The sequence below is a fragment of the Ctenopharyngodon idella genome, chromosome 3, assembly GCF_019924925.1.
Source record: "Ctenopharyngodon idella isolate HZGC_01 chromosome 3, HZGC01, whole genome shotgun sequence".
Classification (NCBI taxonomy): Eukaryota; Metazoa; Chordata; class Actinopteri; order Cypriniformes; family Xenocyprididae; genus Ctenopharyngodon; species Ctenopharyngodon idella.
This window is the reverse complement of record NC_067222.1, coordinates 24,295,685-24,314,248: the sequence shown is the minus strand read 5'-3', so window position 1 is coordinate 24,314,248 and position 18,564 is coordinate 24,295,685. Positions and strand designations below refer to the sequence as shown.

Below are 18,564 nucleotides of genomic sequence, written 5' to 3'. Positions count from 1 at the left end.
GGGATTTTTTCCCCCACCTTGTTAAACTCGTGGTGTTCCCAATCAAAAATGACCAACCTATAAAAATAGCTTATAAATCTCTTATGTTATATTATTACCAAATATTGGATCCAAATTTTTTTTCCCAAACCTTTTTTTTTTTTTTTTTAAATTAGGACAGGTTTTGTATTTATTTTGGAAACTGACTGATTGTAGGCCTCATTGATCTGAGCTTATAATGGTCAAAAATGACTGAACACTAAAAATAAGAGAAAAATTTAGTGTTCAGGAGCATGTTCATTATGTTCACGTTCACATTTGTATATGTTGCCCTCGGACCTGTGCATATATAAAGGCCCTCGGACCTGTGCATCCTTGGATACATGCACACTCACGTTAGACGCTACCACACACCATATTTTCTATCACCCTACACTACACTTCCCCTACCCCTAAACCTACCCATCACAGGAAACTGCACATTTTTACTTTCTCAAAAACATTATAGAACACACACACACACACACACACACACACACCCCGGGAACACCACAAGTGTGACTTTGTTCCATTTTGTACAAAATAAAAGCATTTTAAAACAAACTTCCTGGTTAAACATTAAAGCACACTAGTGTGATATTTTCCCCCATGTTTTGTTGTATACAGACAATATTATCCACAAATAATGCCTTTTTTCACTCAAAAACTGAGGCCTACAATTAATGAGTTCCAAAAACCTGTTCTAATTGAAAGAAAACAAGTTAACAAAAAGATTGAATCCAATATTTGGTCATAATATAGACAATAAGCCAGTTTTTGACAAGGAACACAAAAGGTATTACAGGGTTTTCAACACAACTTAAGAGTTAAAGTTAAAATATGTGTTGTTCAAAATTCTTCCAAGATCCTCCTGAAGTACCCCTGGTTGGGAATCACTGATGAAAACCTGCTAATTTTCAGACTGCGAGCAAGTCTAGCTCTAACATGTAAGTTAGGGTGGTTGCTTGCCATGGTGGGCCAAGCTCATGATAGGGTGGGCCAGGCCCGCACAGACCTCCTGTGAAGCTGGGCCAACAGGAGATGTGGATGTGTATGCAAGTGCCCCTATAACAAATTTTGGACAGGAGTGTAAGGCTTGCTTACTAAGAATTATTGTGGATGTTTTAAAGAATTTTAATCATTAAACAAAGTCACACACCATAACAGACCAAGCATACATAAAATCAACTATTCATTTATAAGGTATCAAATCTTTGCAATAGTAACCTATATAGCTAACATTCTGTATTTGTAAGCCTTTTATATTTACAGGTATAAAGTCCCTGAAACATTGAAATTCTCATAAGAAATATAAAGGCACATTTTGCATAGGTATCACTTGTTAAAGCAGGATGGGATTTACATTTGAGCTGGTGTGTGGTTGACATGCTTCACACTGACATAAGATTTTTTGCATGAAACCCTGAATACATTAAATAAATAAACACCAGGGGCCTCATTTATAAAGCATGCGTAAGCACAGATTTGATCTTAGAGTGTGCGTACGCTTAAATCCACGCCAACACTCATATTTATAAAAACGGTCTTTGACGTGGAAAAGTGCTTAGCGCCACGTCAGGGTCTGAGCATATGTACGCACTTTTCCTTGTCAGATTATTGCAGGTTTTTGGAAATCTAAGCTATTCTTGCAGCTCACCATTCTAAATTAAAGGATTTGGATGATGACTGTTGATCTTTTATATGTAAATGACATTAATTAGGTGTTGTTTACAACGCGGGGAACTGAAACCATTCAGCTGCATGCAAGTTCAAGATCATTTGCAATTTACAGATTTCACATCTGAAAGAGAGGCGTACGCTCGTTTTCTGTGTGTACGTTCATTCTATAAATCACACGTACCCACATCTGAGAAATGATCGTAAGATCAAATTTAGGACGGTTTCTGTTCAACATTTTATAAATGAGGCCCCTGGATATATAAATCCCAAATGAAATAAAATATAAAAACAAAGCAAAAAAGTCTTATCAGGCACACAAACACACAAATGTAATAAAAAGTAAAGCAGAATGTTCAATGAAAAAGTAAAAGTAAGAAAAGATTGTGATAAACAACTATGGAATGTATATGAACAGTTAATGAATTGTAGGTGTGCATTAATTGCATTCTAAAACTTTAATAAAAGACATACTGATTTGTTAAGCTAAAATTTGAATGTACAACAGTTAAAAAATATAAGCAAAGGATTCTCATGTAATGCACACAGTAAAATGAATTCATGGTGGCTTGGATTCAAGACTCAAGAAAGATGTCCAAGGATGTTTTGGGGTTATTTTAGTCATCCTCATCATCAAATGTCATGTTTGCATCATCTGCATCCAGCTGCAAAAGGATGACATAAGCAGTCATAAATAGACAGTAGATTAAAATGAAATTACTATGATTAATAAAAGCATGGCAACCTTCTTGGGATAAATTTTAAAATATTTCTGTCAATCTATTATTAATACAATTAAGAATATAATAATTATAAATCTCAGCTCAGTATAGAACAATACATTATATGTACAACATGAAGGGTTCATATAGTTAATAGTAACTATTAAGACATGGTGGGTGAAAAATGCAGTCATGTGCATTTACTGTCTCAGGGCTATAAAAGAGATACTTACACATTTCATTTCCATGACAGTGAAGACGTGACCGGTTATGAACACTCTCAGAGGGATCGTGAGGATCAGGACAAATGGCAGGGCAAGTGAAAACGTACTAGATTTTACCGCCCACAGAATCGCCAAACACACCACTTGGATGAAAGTGTACAGGTGCATACGCATAGTCGGCACCTTTAGAGAAACACACAGAGAGAGAGATCTGTACTTAGATAGATGGTTGGATCAATAGATAGACAGAATGACTACATGGCCAAAATGTGGACACCCTCTTCTAATTATTGGGTTTGATGTTGGGGCATCATTACTCCAGTCTTCAGTGTCACATGATCATTCAGAAATCATTCTAATATGATGATTTGATGCTCAAGAAACATTTCATATAATTATCACTGTTGAAAACAGTTTAATATTTTTTGGAAACTATGATATACATTTTTCAGGATTCTTTGATGAACAGAAGGTTCAAAACAACAGCATTTATTTGAAATCATTTGTGACATTATAAATGTCTTTACTGTCACTTTTGATCAATTTAATGCGTCCTTGCGGAACAAAAGCATTAATTTCTTTCAAAATTAAAAGTGGACTGACCCCAAATGTTTTTACAGTACTTTTGTCCATATAGTGTTTATGTGTCCAGAAATAAATCTTACACGGGTGACATATGGAACTGGTGGATGATGCTTTTTCGGCATAATAAGCAGAAGCATACGGTCCCAAAGTTGGATGCCACTCAGGGAAGTGATACCCATATAGAGGAAGATTCCGAACAGAGCCGTCATAGGTATCATCTTCAGGATGGGCTCCATGAGAATCGAGACCCCTGTGGGTGAGGAATTATTATTATTAAGTGTATTGTTCAATAACATTTTATTAAGTATTATTATGTCCATTTTCATTTTTTAATATGGCAATAAAAGCAAATTGCTTCTGTTTAAACATTTATTTAGTGTCATTATATCAGATTAACGGCTTGGAACTCACCAACCATCACGGCCACCAAAATACCACTGACTCTTTGTTCTAGCACACGTTCAATCTTCGGTCTGGGGCCTTTGGTCATGACAGTCAGGGCGTTGACGTGGGTGACAGATCTCACTGTAGCAGCACTGAGCCAGGGGACACCAAAGATAGATGCAACTCCTCCCAAGAACACCAGAAGCAGGAGGTCCAGATGGAAACCAGAGCCCTTGACCAAGTTTCTCTCAGGCTTACTCACAATCAGCCTGGATGAAAAAAAAATTGGGAGGTTAGGCGGTGTAGCAACACTAAAATGTCTATGACCAAACTCCTTGCATTAATCTTTATTTTGTTATCTTATATCTTCTTGCTGTTTACTTTTTGTGTCTTCACCCAGTACTGCTGCTGAATTGAAATGTGTTGATTCTGAATATCAATATGAGTGAGGCACTCACGTGGTGATCTGGGACTCAAGGAATATAAGGATGAAGACCAACAAGCTAGGAACAGCACAGGCGAACATCATCCAGATAGGAAATGGCTTCTTCTCACCAAATGGGTTGATGATCCAGCCTCTGGCAGACGTGTTGGACACGGTCAGCCCCTTTGGCACCACCAGTTTCTAAAACAGTTAGTAAATAAAACACGAGACACATTAATGGAACCATCTAAAATCCTAAAAAAGTCTATGATGAAAACAATTGATTTCATTTGTTTTGGGTTCAGACTGCAACATTTTATGGTATGTATGAAACATGTTTGTCTTCATTAGCTTATTTCACTTTTACAGCTTCCCATAATCACTTTGGCTCAATTCACAAATTAGATTTTTTTTTCTCTCTCTCTCAAAAAAAAAAAAGTTCAAAGTTTGTTGTTCACACCAGATTTGATTTTGTAAAAATAATTTCAGCAAATTGTATTGCAAAAGAGTAAGTACAACTGTCTACAATTTGCACAATAACTGAAGAGCATTGCTCAAAACTAATGAGTTGATTCTCAGTGAACTTGTCATATGTTTTACAACATTCTTTAACTGTGTGAGCCATCACATGCAAAATGCTCCATTAACTTAACAAAATAAAATAATCTATAAATATATAAATATCTATGACATGGAATGTTTGTGATGTCTGCTAAACTTGCAAATGACCTGCCATAGTAATGAAATAGGAATCACAATAGGAATAAACCAATCAAGTTTGTAAGCATGTATATATGGAGCTTGTCCAGCACACTTGTAGTGTTACATATTGTGAGGAGATATATAGTTTTTATTTCTTTCAAAGTAAAAGTAAAAATGGACATGCAGATATGATTTTTCTGTTTACATGTAACACATTGCTGTGCATACATGCAAATGTTACTACAGCATTGACTTCAGTAAACCTTTACCAGAGGTGTAAAGTATTTGAGTAAATGTAATTAGTTACTGTACTTAAGCATCTTTTTGGCTACTTTGTAGCAAGTATCAAAGATTTTAGCAACTTTTACTCTCTACTTGACTACATTTTTGAACAAGTAAATGTACTTTTTACTCCAATACATTTGTGATGAGTAATGCAATTACACATTACATTTTACATGGCACCTAACTTTTTCTGCAGCAGTTTGTTTCTGCTATAAAGAAGCAATATCGCCATCTAAGGGCTTTGAAGGTACTATATCTTGTGCTTTTTGCCTTTACTCACCCAAACTTTTCAACAAGGCTACTTTACGTGAATGAGTGTGCATTAGCAGGTAGTTGCTGTATCGCAGGTGTTTGATTTAGGAAATGAGGTCATGACTGCAGCCGGTGATGAGGTCGAAACCAGCACATCCAGTGCAAGTAGACTTTGACTATTTAATTTTACTTAACATTATTTTATTTATCCGCTATATTGACAAGACCTTTTTGACGGATATTGTTTACTTATGGCCTTTTTGTGCACTTGAGCTTAACTGAGACTTGAGAGTTTGTTGATGTTTAAGAGGCTGTTGTGTCAACCTTGATTTATTGCAATATTGAGGTGCTCAGTTTTATTTTGATTTTAGAAAATAAACATGATTTCTCATCTTACAAATCAGTTGTTTATTTTTTTCACCAGCATGTTTCTCAGGTGTAGAGAACTAGTGCATCTTTGAGCCCATATTTAGTATGAGTAAAGTACTTAAGTGCTGTTAAAATCCGTTACTCTAAAACTTTTACTCAAGTCGTATTGGAATTGGTGACCTGTAACTTGTAATGGAGTCATTTCCGCTGTAAGGTATCTGTACTTTTACTCAAGTATGGTTTTCAGGCATTCTTTACACCTCTGACCTTTACCTACTGTTGAAAAATGTATCTAAAAAGCTCAATGTGACACACAACAGCAGACTGTGTCAGTGTCAACATAAAAAATAGAAAAAAAAAATTGTATAAAATAAACTTTTCAGGGTTACTGCCATGGCGAAAAAACATTGAAACATTTTGAGCAGTATGGCTCACATGATGACACTTTTCATTTTGGTGGCATTGGCCAATTTACTGTCACCATAACTAGGCTTAGAAGCATGAATTAAATGTAGGTGCGTAACTATATTTTTTAGACATGTTGTGATGTTTCAGTTGTGACAACTGCACTTACAGTTGAAGGTAAAAACTGAGAATGTAAAAATTGTAGCAAAACATGTCTATGAACAATGCAGAAGAAAGTGTTTGGCTAACCTGTGTGTAGGCATCGCTGATGCTGATATCCACAGCGATCATGAAGAAGATGGCGATGGGCACACCAAAATCTCCAATCATTCGTCGGATCTGGTGGTGTACAGTGTTTTATTAGTAACATGAACTAAAATATTAGCTTTTTGTATTAAATGTTGTATTTGTTCCAACCTTCCTCAGCCACACTTTTACCACAGGTAAGTAATACATTCAAATGAAATAAAAATGTGGAGTATTAAATCAATTTAAAGTAAATTTAAAAGCTTTGTAATGGTTGGATTGTACAATCTGTAAACTGCTAAAATGCCTCCTGATTTTTCCTCCCCAGGATACATTACTGTTTAAAATATCATTATTGTTTGAAACTTTGAAGCAGTATTGGAGTTTAAAATAAAAAGGGTAAACTGGGGATACTTACAGGGCCAGGAAGGAAGACGCTAGTTTTAAACCCACGGAGATACAATGCAATGAAGAAACATCCAAACATAAGGCACATGGACAGCAGGGCGGTATTGGGGTATGCTCTCTCTATTGTCTCATGGAGTTCGGTAATATTGCCATCAGGAAGCTTTGTTTTATTGATAATCTTTATAGGATGGAAGGGGTCCTCCCAGGAACTGTTCAAGTGTGGATAGTTCAAAATTAAAGGGTGCGCTTTGAAAATCTGAGGAGCAAGAGAACAAAGCATAGAGAAAAAAAAATGAAGATTTGAGGACAAATGATATGATGTGAATTAATCGAATGAAGTGTGTGTTTGTGTGCATTTGAAAGCCTGTACATACCTTGATAAGCTTGGAAAAGGTCTCGTAGATGAAAATGAGAGAGATCAAGATGGAGAAGATCTCCTGGGTGAAGCGCGAGATGAAACGAACAAGGAAGCTCCCCTCCACTGCCACAATCACCACCACAATGATGATCAACCACATGCCCACCCAGACACGGCCCACAATGTACTCAAAGCCATGAGACTTGCAGAACTGAATGGGAAAGGTGAAAGTGTTTAGATGGATGAGAAAAGTCATACAGGTGGTGATAATCTACCTCGTTAAATACCAATTCTCACTGATAAAAGCATCACCTGAAAGAACGCCTCCTCAAACACCATTAACGGACCAGTAAACCCAATGATGAGAGCTGGTTGAGCCGCGAACAGACAAAAGATGACACCCTGCACGCAGGTAGAGATCATCATCTCAGAGACCCCCATCATGTGCTCCGTCTTATCCGCTATAACACAGAAATGGTTCAAAGGTTAGAGATGTTAGTTAAACAGATACTCTCTAATCATTTTCTCACTCATACAGTCCCAAATGTATATGATTTTTTTTCTTCAAATGAAGATTTGTTTAGAAAAACAATCCATCTCTGTGGATCCATATACTACAAGTGTATGGAACTTCCAAAGTTGACTCTTCAAAAACCACACAAACTCAACACAACGGTAATCCACACGACCACAGCTGATGAATCAGTTTCTTCTGAAGCAAAATGATAGGTGTGTACAAGAAAAATATTAATATTTTAAACTATAAACCATCGGCTTTGGCCAACTGTCATAATGTAAATGTCAGCATATTGTGAAACATGACATGGGCTAAGTGTGTTGTGAAACTTGTGTGAGAAGTGACGGTCCTCTGTGCTTCCGCACCACTTCTTACGTTAGCGTCTAAACGAGCTGACGGATCGCTTCACGACACTACCATGAACCCGCTGTGACAGTTGGCCGGAAGCAATGGTTGATAAAAGTTTAAAATATAAGTATTTTTCTTATACTCAGCTATCATTTTGCTTCAGAAGACACTGATACAACAACTGTGGTTGTGTGGATTACCGTCGTTTTCACTTTTTCAACGTCGTTTTTTACTTTTCACGCTTTAAATAGTTGGGTCATTCTAAATCCCAGGTAAACTGAATCCTGGGTTATCTTGCTTCACGTTTCACACTGCTCATAATTTACCAGGGGTTTACAATTAATCCTGGGTATTCATAAACTGACATTTCACACTGTACAATCCTAAACCCTGGGTTAACGTTCTTATTTGCATATTTGTGGTGTCATTGATTGGATAAACGCAGCACGTGACCTGTTTACATAGCGCTAGCATTGCGCATCCTGTATATTGCCGATTGTACTATCGAGTTTATACTGAATGGACATTCCGGACTAAAAAGGTAAGAATGAAACGGTCTCTTCTAAACTCAAATTGTCGCGTATTCAGTCAGCATTTGACAATTTTCCTCTCAAACGCCGAATTTACTGTTTATATACAATTATATAGTTACAATGTTTCCGTGACTGTCCAAAGCAGGCAAATATGAATATGCTTTTCATTGTTGCTAAGCGATTTCATAACCCCAGATAAAAAGCGGTGCTAACCCCGCTTCGAAATTACAAGTGAAACGTTTGTTTACCCGGGATTAAAAGCGGTGTTTAGAACGACGATAACCGGGGTTAAAAAGCCCTTTGGGGTGTTTTTGAAGCATTAGCTACACTTGCATTATATGGACTCAGAGATGGATTATTTTCTAAAAATCTTTGTTTGTGTTCATCTGAAGCAAGAAAATCATATAGGCTACATCTGGGATGGCATGATGATGAGCAAATGATAAGGAATTTTATTTTTTTGGGTTGGAGTATCCCTTTAATGACTTCATCCTATCTGGGTGGGTAGGATAAGTTGAAATGTGGACCAGGACCTGCGGCTAAATGAAACTGATTCAGATCTTTCTCAGTGGTGTGATTAGCCAGTGTTTGCAATGAATGTACTCACCAAGAAGTCCTCCAAAGGTAATGGCAGGAGAAAGGGCAGCGAAGTAGATGAAGATGGTAGCAGACAGCACCTGAGGGTCCAGTGCATCGGTGAAATCACTAAGGTAATGCCTGTAGCGCCGTTTTATGTCTTTGACCATGCCGCCAAAAGGATAGCCGGTACGGGCCAGTGGATCCTCCTTTGGCTTCTGAGGTCCAGTTGGGGCTAAACAAACAATTAAACACAATTCATTTGATGCAGTTCCAGATTTAAGACTAGGGTGGTGTAGACGATTAAAGAGAAGGACTGTTTCTAGTAGCCATTATTGATTAATCTAAACTGCATATTGATACATGTCTTTTGTAATTAAACCCTTAAGATGTGTACAGAAAAAAACAATTAGAAATGTGACATATGAAGAGCTGAAAGCATGACTATATGATTAAATCTTACTAATGAAACTAGGCATTGCTGAATTATTAAATGTAAATGTAAGTGTAACTATGTTAAATATTTTGCAGTGATGCAGGACCAGCATCCTAGACTAAACTGAAATTATTATAATTATTTCAGATTTTGCTCTTTTGAAATAAGATGACCAAATCCATACTGAATCTACAAATTATTTTTAGGGAAATCTGCAGAATACTACAGAATGGATTTAAGCATGGTAAATTGTGTTAAGTGGAGCTGAAAGTACTATACTTATATTGGTAGCTCAGAGCATTATCAAATTATCTGATAAACATCTGATTATTCAGATTATTTAGTAAACAACCACACAAGGGGAGCAAAGGATGTTTAGAGCTTCAAGTTTTAAACTGAATGAACAAAGTGACACCTGTATCAACAGCTTGTCATTCTATAAAGCCTGACCTTTGCCCCCAACCATGAGTCGGGTGTCACTTGGGCGGACCCTATCACGTAGCATCTTCTTCTGGAAGTTGATGATTGGCTTCAGCATGCTCTCATCCTGGATTTCTGTGGGTGGGATCACAATGCTGCAGTCCATGAAGTCTGCCATGGCTTTGGTCAGATCATTCTCATTTGTGGCCAAGTAAGCCTCCAGAGTGAACACCTGTTTGCAGGTAAAGGATGAAGATGAGACATTAGAAAGCCTTTATCTATATAACATTTATAGAAATGTCTATAACATTTCAGTGCCCAATCCAAAGCTCCTTTTTACCCAGTCAGCCATCAGCGCCGCCATGGCCCGGCCACACTCATGATAGTCCATGCCACTGTGACTGGGGCCCACCAGGAAGAAGACAAAACGAACTGGAATTGGAGCTTCCAGAACCCCTTCCATCACCACTGAATCCCGCAGACGGGCAAACGCTACCACTGGTTTTTGGAGGTTCTCCACCACACCTTGTGAGAGAAGGAGTGAAGGAACAAGATCATGCAATGTGCTGGATAATAAATAATAATAATTTCTTATAGAATGAAAAATGAATGTTCTCTCACCTGATAAAACCACAGAGGCCTCCACACGATCAACCATGTCTCGCTGAGGAGGAACAGAACAGTGCAATATAGTCCATATAATATAAGTCAATATAATAATGTAGAATTAAGGCAAAATAATTTTCAACAAGATTTCACAATGGGTCTGGAAAATTGTACTGGAATGATCCAGTTTTTGTTTATTTGGAGACAAGGTTGAGTTTTTAATTGTTTGAATGCTAAAAAATTCATAGAATCTGACTGAGCATTTAAAGTCTAAAACTGAAAGGACAAAAGGGTTTTAACAAGCAGGACATCCTGGTCTTGTCTTCACCCTAACCATCCACTAGCTTAAAGGGTTAGTTCACCCAAAAATGAAATTTCTGTCATTTATTACTCACGTTCATGCCGTTCCACACCCGTAGGACCTTCGTTCATCTTCGGAACACAAAATTAAGATATTTTTGTTGAAATCCGATGGCTCAGTGAGGCCTGCATAGCCAGCAATGACATTTCCTCTCTCAAGATCCATTAATGTACTAAAAACATATTTAAATCAGTTCATGTGAGTACAGTCGTTCAATGTTAATATTATAAAGCGACGAGAATGTTTTTGGTGCGCCAAAAAAACAAAATAATGACTTATATAGCGATGGCCGATTTCAAAACACTGCTTCATTAAGCTTCGGAGCGTTACGAATCTTTTGTGTCAAATCATGATTCGGATCGCGTGTCAAAAAGCCAAACTGCTGAAATCACGTGACTTTGGCGCTCCGAACCGCTGATTCGACACACTGATTCATAACGCTCCGAAGCTTAATGAAGCAGTGTTTTGAAATCGGCCATCACTATATAAGTCATTATTTTGTTTTTTTGGTGCACCAAAAATATTCTCGTCGCTTTATAATATTAATATTGAACCACTGTACTCACATGAACTGATTTAAATATGTTTTTAGTATATTAGTGGATATTGAGAGAGGAAATGTCATTACTGGCTATACAGGCCTCACTGAGCCATCGGATTTCAACAAAAATATCTTAATTTGTGTTCCGAAGATTAACAAAGGTCTTACGGGTGTAGAACGACATGAGGGTGAGTAATAAATGACATTATTTTCATTTTTGGGTGAACTAACCCTTTAAGGTTCAACCACTGTAGTCACGTGGACAATTTTAACACCTTTTTTTATTACCTTTCTGGACCTCATAAGGTGCAATGACTTGCTGCCTATGTGTGTTTCAGAAACCCTTGGATTTCATCAAAAATATCTTAATTTGTGTTCTGAAGATGAACGAAGGTCTTAAGGGTTTGGGACAACATGAGGGTGAGTACTTAATGACAGAAATTTCATTTTTGGGTGAACTAACCCTTTAAAAATCAGAGGCAAATGCTAGGTAGATAAGCTGTACAGGCCTCTAAATTCAGCCTGATATATTTCTGTCAGGATCACTATCGTCAAAGATGACTGGTAATTAGCATAGAGTTTGGATTGGCAGTATAGTTCTGTTCTGAGCAAAAACTCCCTGCCCATCCATGCAGCCGCATGGATAAGAGCAGGGACAGCAGTGATAACCCCCTTTAGGGTAAACAGAACAGAACCAAAGTATTGCAATATCATTCATTTTCTTAATGGCAATAATTAAATGTAACAACATAATTGAAGAAATGAGTCTGATCAAGAGGAATATCAGAAGGGCAAGCCCTGACTGGACAAAGGAGGAGCTGGGGATAGAGGAGAGTAATTAGCTCCTGAGAAACGCCATAAAGCTGCTGAAAATACTGAATGGACCATATATATAGGAATGCTGTGATAGGCGTCGCATTCCTATAGGTCAATGTGGATCAGCTGAGTGTCAGCTGATGCAAGCTTGACTAATGTGACCTGCCAGAACTAATGCTATGCTTGATATATATATATATATATATATATATATATATATGTATATATAATAGAGAGAGAGAGAGAGAGAGACAGACAGACAGATAGATAGATAGATACCTGTTTGGTGACTGAGAATGTTTGCAGCTCTATGTCTGCTGAACTAGGGGATGAAGTGGGCTCTAATTGACTGTAAAGCAGAAAAAAATGAGTCATAACATTTATTTTATATTCATAGACAGTAGTATAGAGCTGTGGCTCATATACTCATTAATGAGGATCTCTGAAATACAAAAAAAATAAAAAATTCCTAGGATAAAAATTAAAACAACAAAAAATTTAATGTAAAGTGATATAAATTAAAATAAATTTCCTCCACATACACAAACACAAAGCTGCACAGATAACGAGGAGCCTTACGTGCGCTTGCGTTGCAGTATGGCCACAAGAGCGTCACGGTCTGTGGGCCGGATCTCTTTTCTGAGCAGAAGCTGTTCTACCATCTTCTGACCAATGCTTGATAAGCTGCTGTCATCAACATCAAGCAGCACCGCCCCTGGTTAGTCACCGTAAACATAAATAAATAAATAAATAAACCAATATAGAACCAGGATGACTATTCATCAGTCACCACAGAGCAGGGATGGGCAACCTGTAGCTTCCTAGTAATCCTGAGGACCTTGATTTGCTTGTTCAGGCATGTTTGATTAGGTTTGGAGCTAAACTCTGCAGGACAGTGGCCATCCAGGACCGAATTTGCCCATCCCTGCCATGGAGCAGTTTGGGGCCCCATACTAACTTCTAAGGGAACCTCAAGATGTCTTGAAATTATTTAAAATAAGACAAAACATGCTTTAAAATAGGCTAAAACAACTATTTATTTCTTATTTTAATTCAATGACAAACTTCTAAAATTCTCAAATTAAATTTTTTAAATTTTAATTATTTTAGTTACTTATTTTAATCTATGTATGTACATTTTTAAAAAAGTATGTGCGTGTGTGTGTGTGGGGGGGGGATCCTTCAAATAATTTTGGGGACATAATTGTGATATCATGTCTGCTTCATATTTTGAAACAGCATACATTATTCATGTTTATCATCGCGTGACAAGTGTGATGTCAATATAAAAACTTTGAAAGAGAGCATTGATTCGATTAGTGTGTTTTTCTTGATCCAGTCATTGAATTAACATGCTCTAGTTTGTTAGAAGTATATTTAGCTGTTTATGTGGGCACCACAAGTTATGCATTTCCTGATCCCCCTTAGCCATTTTCATCTTTTGTAAAATATCTAAAGGTAAAAGGAAACATGGTGTCTCACCTGTGCTCATGACCTTGCGGAGTTGAATGAGGCTTTTGAAGGTGAGATAGGAAATGTGGGCCTGGCTCCACTGTCCCGTTGCAGGGCTTAAGTTCTCCTCATAACCCACCCAGCGTCCTGTTTCCTGCCACACCTCCCCACGAAGCTCATTCAGCTCAACGTATGCCTGATGTGGGCGAGCAGAATTTTTTTTTATTAAAGAGATTTAAAAAGAAGTAAAAGATGTATGTAAATAAGTAATATGTTTGTGTGTATCACCTCTGCATCTCCTCTCTTGATGGCATTGGTGTTGGTATTTCGAGCGGCTGAAAAGGGAAATGGAAAAAATGAGTAGCGAACCAGGAAGGTTTAAGGTTTGTGTTTTTATATATGCATGTGTAAGGCAAACACACCTTCTAAGTCTCTAGAGAAGGTGAAGGTCTGATGCTGCACCTCTTCCTGCTGCCTCATCTGCTCCAAGTCATAGCTGCCTTTGTGTCCCGCAGGCGTCCTATAGAGGGCGACAGAGAGCACAAACTACAACACACAGCAGGGCAAAGACCCGACTGTCACAACTCCACACACTCACCAGATCTTATGCACCATAGGCCACACTGTGCTCCATCGTCTTATAAAGCGACTCAAGCCATCCCTGATACAAGAAACATAAACCTCACTCTGTCTAGCCCTCGCACTGCCCTGGTCGGCCACAAGGGCGCGACATTTTACAACTTTACTCTCTGTAATCCTAACGTGTAGTAATTTTTTTGAGACAGGGCATAATTGTGCCACCCACATTCATCCCTACCCATGAAATTCAATATGAAAGTCTATCAGAGATTTAAGTGATTAGTACATTTTAAGAGATTTTAAGATGTTTTTTTTTCCAGATGTCTGATTAGCTTCTCTCAAAAATAAACAACTATATAAATAAATAAATAAATATAATAACTGTCTAATAATTAAATAAAAAGTAGATACAATTTTGTAAAAAAACAAAACAAAACATATCTGCGGCATATCACCCCAAAATGAAAATAAAGATTTTTCCAATTTTTTTTTAAAGGAATATTTAGATGTTTTGCATCGCATGATTATTTTGATGAAAATTATTAATTTTCAATATCATAATGTGAAAAAAAAAAAATAAATCAACTGGCAAAATATTTATACACCATGTTGTACTTCCTTTAAAATATGTTCATTTAAATATAAAAAATTATAATCTAATAAAAAAATAATAATCAAAATGTCTGGATGCACTATGTTCATGGCAGTTTGGGGATGTTAATCATCATAAAAATATGACAAACCTTAATGGTCCCAAAAACAGGCTGTGAACTATTTCTTCTAATATTTTTTCCATTGATTTTAAGATGTAACCTGACCAGGACAGGATTCAGTGAAGCAATAAACAGTGAAGCAGATGCAACTAAATTTGCATTTCTATCAACGTGTGTCCATATGATACTCACAAAGTGAATGGAGATGGTAGAGGTGACTCACTGTCCTCGTAGGACATGTCATTGTCCTATAGAGAGAGAGAGAGAGATACACTGTTTTACTACACTTTATGGCATATATAAATGTAATAATCCACTGTACATCCACCATTTAATGTGCTATGAGATGTCTTCCTCACCCCTTCAAACGATACGGTTTCCATCATGGAGACTGTCTTCTTTCTGTCCCAGAACTTTCAGAAAGTCTCACACATAACCTTCATTCACAAAATAACACAGTCAGGCTGTTAGACTTGCTGCTACAGCCAGTGGTTATCGTTCATTTATGTATTCCCCTTTATTAAAGTGTGACCATAGAAATTAATTTCAACATAATGTTCTTGAGAACCAGAATGAGTATCAGTAAACTCATACCTCTTACTCACTCACATACTTCACGATTTGCACAAAATATATACTGTATATTTACAATAGCATATATAAATATAAATTATTAATGAAATGATAGTTTTAATGTTCTGTATGTCTTTGACTAGTTCTTTTAAAAGCAAGGACTCGGCTTAGAAGCACTGAGGATCAGATCACAACTCAGTTTTCAAGTCTTTCAGAGGCTCAAAAAACGGAGGCTCACCCCTAACTAGCACAAGGGCGTGAAAGAGCCACAAACAGACAATTATCTGAAGACTGAACTTCTATCGTGTGATAAGGACTCTTCTGTTCCTTGTGTACCGAGGCAGATAGAGCGCAGCAGAGGGGTTTGGTGAAGACGTTGTGCTTCAAAACCCTCTCAACTACTTCAACACAACGATGAAGATCGTAAACACATGTATTCCCTATTTTAAAATAAAACTGGATTATCTTATCAACATTTACTAGAACCTCTTGGGATTTGTGCTAAAAAATGTGAGTGATGATAAATCTAGCGGAGGGAGAAGAGAACATGTTTCCTTAAATAGTTTATTAGAATATAGCAGCTAATTAATTAAAAAATTCAATGTGACCCTCTGCAGGATATTTACCAAATACATTCATAAACAAAATTATACACTTTCCATTAAACAAAATACTCAAGAATGCACCAGTTTAAAGACGAATGGTGCACATTTTAATGCTTATTTTCAGTAAGATGAACATTTTTTCATTTTTAGAATGACATACAAATTTAATCTCGCTGAAATGTTCTTTTATCTAGGCAGTTTTAGCAACTCTTTTGTATAAAACAAACTTGCCCACGAGTCATACATTCACAGTCTGCAGCAATGAGAATCTTTTTCCAGAGTCTTTTGAGATTAGAAAACAGCACTATAAATAGTAGAGACAATATATACTGTACGATAATTTACTGCTGCAAGTAACAATGAGATCTGTACTGCTCTTAAAATGACCTTTAGCAGGTGTCCCCCTGTCTGCAAGTGACCACTGTCTCATTCTAGCCTACTTTTTCCCACTCAGACCTTCTCAAAAACACCTAATTTGACTGTTTAATAGAGGACAACACACCCTTACCTGAGCCCAGGTGGTCCTGGCGGGTCTGTGCTGGGTTTCCGCGTCTACACTTTGAGCGACCAAATCAAGACTGACCTCGGACCGATTCAAAAGGCATGGGTGGGGATGGAGGGGTAATGGAAAAAGAGAGAAAGATGTGAAGTCACGTAGTGCGTGGCAACCTGAAAAGCGACAGCATGCGTAGAGCACCCAGGGGTGGTAAGGAGTGATAAGACCCCCATAATCAGAGAAATAGCCTTATCGATGGGGCCACCTTACAGCAGGAATACCCCAACCCTAATACCACTCCCAAAAACAGTCACCCTCGGCCTGGTCCAAGAGAGTACATTAGAGAGCGAGAGTTTGAGGCCTATAGTTTAACAAGACTCAGATACCTGTCCTAATTAATTCTGCATCCTCAATTGAATGATTCAAAATGGGCTCGCTCATGTGAATTGTGCACTTTTTTGCTAGCTGCTAAGGTAAGAAGTTATCTGCAAAAAACATAAATATAAAATATAAATAACCCAATGCTCAAGCCACTCCCAGAAAACAGTTAACCTGGATGATGGCCAAATTATGACACATTGAGAGAGAGTGAGTGGAGTGGAGTAGAGTGTTAATGTGGAGCTCATCACAAGCAAGGAAAATTAATCATTAAAAAAGCGTCTTGCCTTCTGACGTCAAGCTGTGTAGAGGTTAGGGATTCCCTTCACATCAGATAATGGAGGACACCCCTCTAAAGGTGGTTGGGGGGGTGCTTGAAGGGGTTTCCCCCTCCACGGCCCTCACATCAATTTGATATGTCACCTGTTTTCCGCTGAGTCACGGAAACACTGCTGTCCCTCAATGAGAGCTTGGAGATAAATCAAATAAAGCAATAATTTGGGGTGTGTCATTTGCTGATTAACCTTTCTTCTAGAGTGATGTTTCTGTAAACAGGACCCTATTACTTTCTGGGTCCTTTTCCTGTGTCTTACTAATTACGACTCTAAACCTGCTCACATCATTTAATCAATTTAGCTGTGTCTTTTATTAAAGTTTTGTTGTTTTTCATGGGAATATCAGCCAAGTTAAAATGTTTTTTTTTTTCCATCTATATAATCCGTTCACATGTAATGTGATGAATGGTACCCATTACCATTCATCACATTACATGTGAACGGATTATATAGATGGAAAAAAAAAAACATTTTAACTAATGACATTTTTATTTAATTTTTCAGATGTTTTATGCATTTTTTTTGAAAATGCAGATTGTCTTTATTTCTCACTTTCTGTTGAAGCCTGTTATTCTGTGACATTTCCTCCCTTTAAAAATAACAACATTTAATCTTTCTGACATAATATGTGAGGACATCGTAACTGTTTTTGATCACATGGTTTAAATAGACTTACGTTACAAAAATATAGACTTTCAATACAATTTCCTCAATTGCAATGTGTGATTTATTAGTGAAAATACCAAAATTTACTCATGTATATATTAAAGTGATGAATTTGAAAATCTGCAATGGCAGGATTTAAATGTGGCTGCATATTTAGGATTGTGGGGAAAACTCTGAATTGGGGAAAGCTGCCCACTATGTTTATAGCGATTAGCCCTGGTACATTGGGCCTGAGGTGAACACGACTGGGAAAATCATTTTTTGAAAGATGTAATAACCCAACTGATATGACTCAATATCCATGCACCCATGACCCTTTACCACTGCACTCACATTTAAATGAGCTTTCAGAAAAAAACATGCAATTTATATACAATACATGAACAACTAAAATTCCTTTACAATATTTAAAGTCAAAACAATAACTTATGTGACTGACTGTGATCCATTACCTGAAACATGGAGATGGCGGTTGCCCAGTGGTCAAGGTTCTTGGGCTGCCATTAGAAAGGTTGAAGTTTCAATCCCAAGTGACATAGATTAAGAAAACAGAG

The 18,564-nt window shown here is 37.3% G+C and overlaps 1 protein-coding gene across 2 annotated transcripts; it reads right to left on the bottom strand.

Annotated features, from left to right (window-relative positions):
• Positions 1–1,128: 1,128 nt before the first annotated feature.
• slc4a1a (solute carrier family 4 member 1a (Diego blood group)) lies at positions 1,129–16,877 on the bottom strand. Of its 2 annotated transcripts, XM_051887521.1 has the most exons (21): positions 16,644–16,877; positions 15,317–15,394; positions 15,150–15,205; positions 14,088–14,185; positions 13,954–14,000; positions 13,696–13,861; positions 12,793–12,928; positions 12,493–12,562; positions 10,511–10,553; positions 10,230–10,414; positions 9,920–10,121; positions 9,065–9,268; positions 7,372–7,520; positions 7,076–7,270; positions 6,712–6,957; positions 6,297–6,386; positions 4,069–4,235; positions 3,638–3,879; positions 3,307–3,476; positions 2,651–2,824; positions 1,129–2,360 (listed from the first exon to the last, which is right to left on the bottom strand). In XM_051887521.1, exons 2-21 carry the CDS (start codon positions 15,341–15,343, stop codon positions 2,313–2,315), a joined length of 2,715 nt encoding a protein of 904 aa, XP_051743481.1. In that variant the 5' UTR covers positions 15,344–15,394; positions 16,644–16,877; the 3' UTR covers positions 1,129–2,312. The 2 variants fall into 2 exon arrangements, with proteins under 2 accessions (XP_051743481.1, XP_051743480.1); XM_051887520.1 differs by lacking the exons at positions 15,150–15,205; positions 15,317–15,394; positions 16,644–16,877 and adding an exon at positions 14,264–14,295.
• Positions 16,878–18,564: the final 1,687 nt, after the last annotated feature.

Excerpts from the sequence above, each read along its gene's own strand:
- slc4a1a (XM_051887521.1), bottom strand. The coding sequence starts at position 15,343 with ATGATGGAAACCGTATCGTTTGAAGGG. Across the intron at positions 6,387-6,711 it reads GCGTCTTCCTTCCTGGCCCT|ATCCGACGAATGATTGGAGA; the intron begins GTAAGTATCCCC and ends GTACACCACCAG. Across the intron at positions 4,236-6,296 it reads TCAGCGATGCCTACACACAG|AAACTGGTGGTGCCAAAGGG; the intron begins GTTAGCCAAACA and ends TAACTGTTTTAG.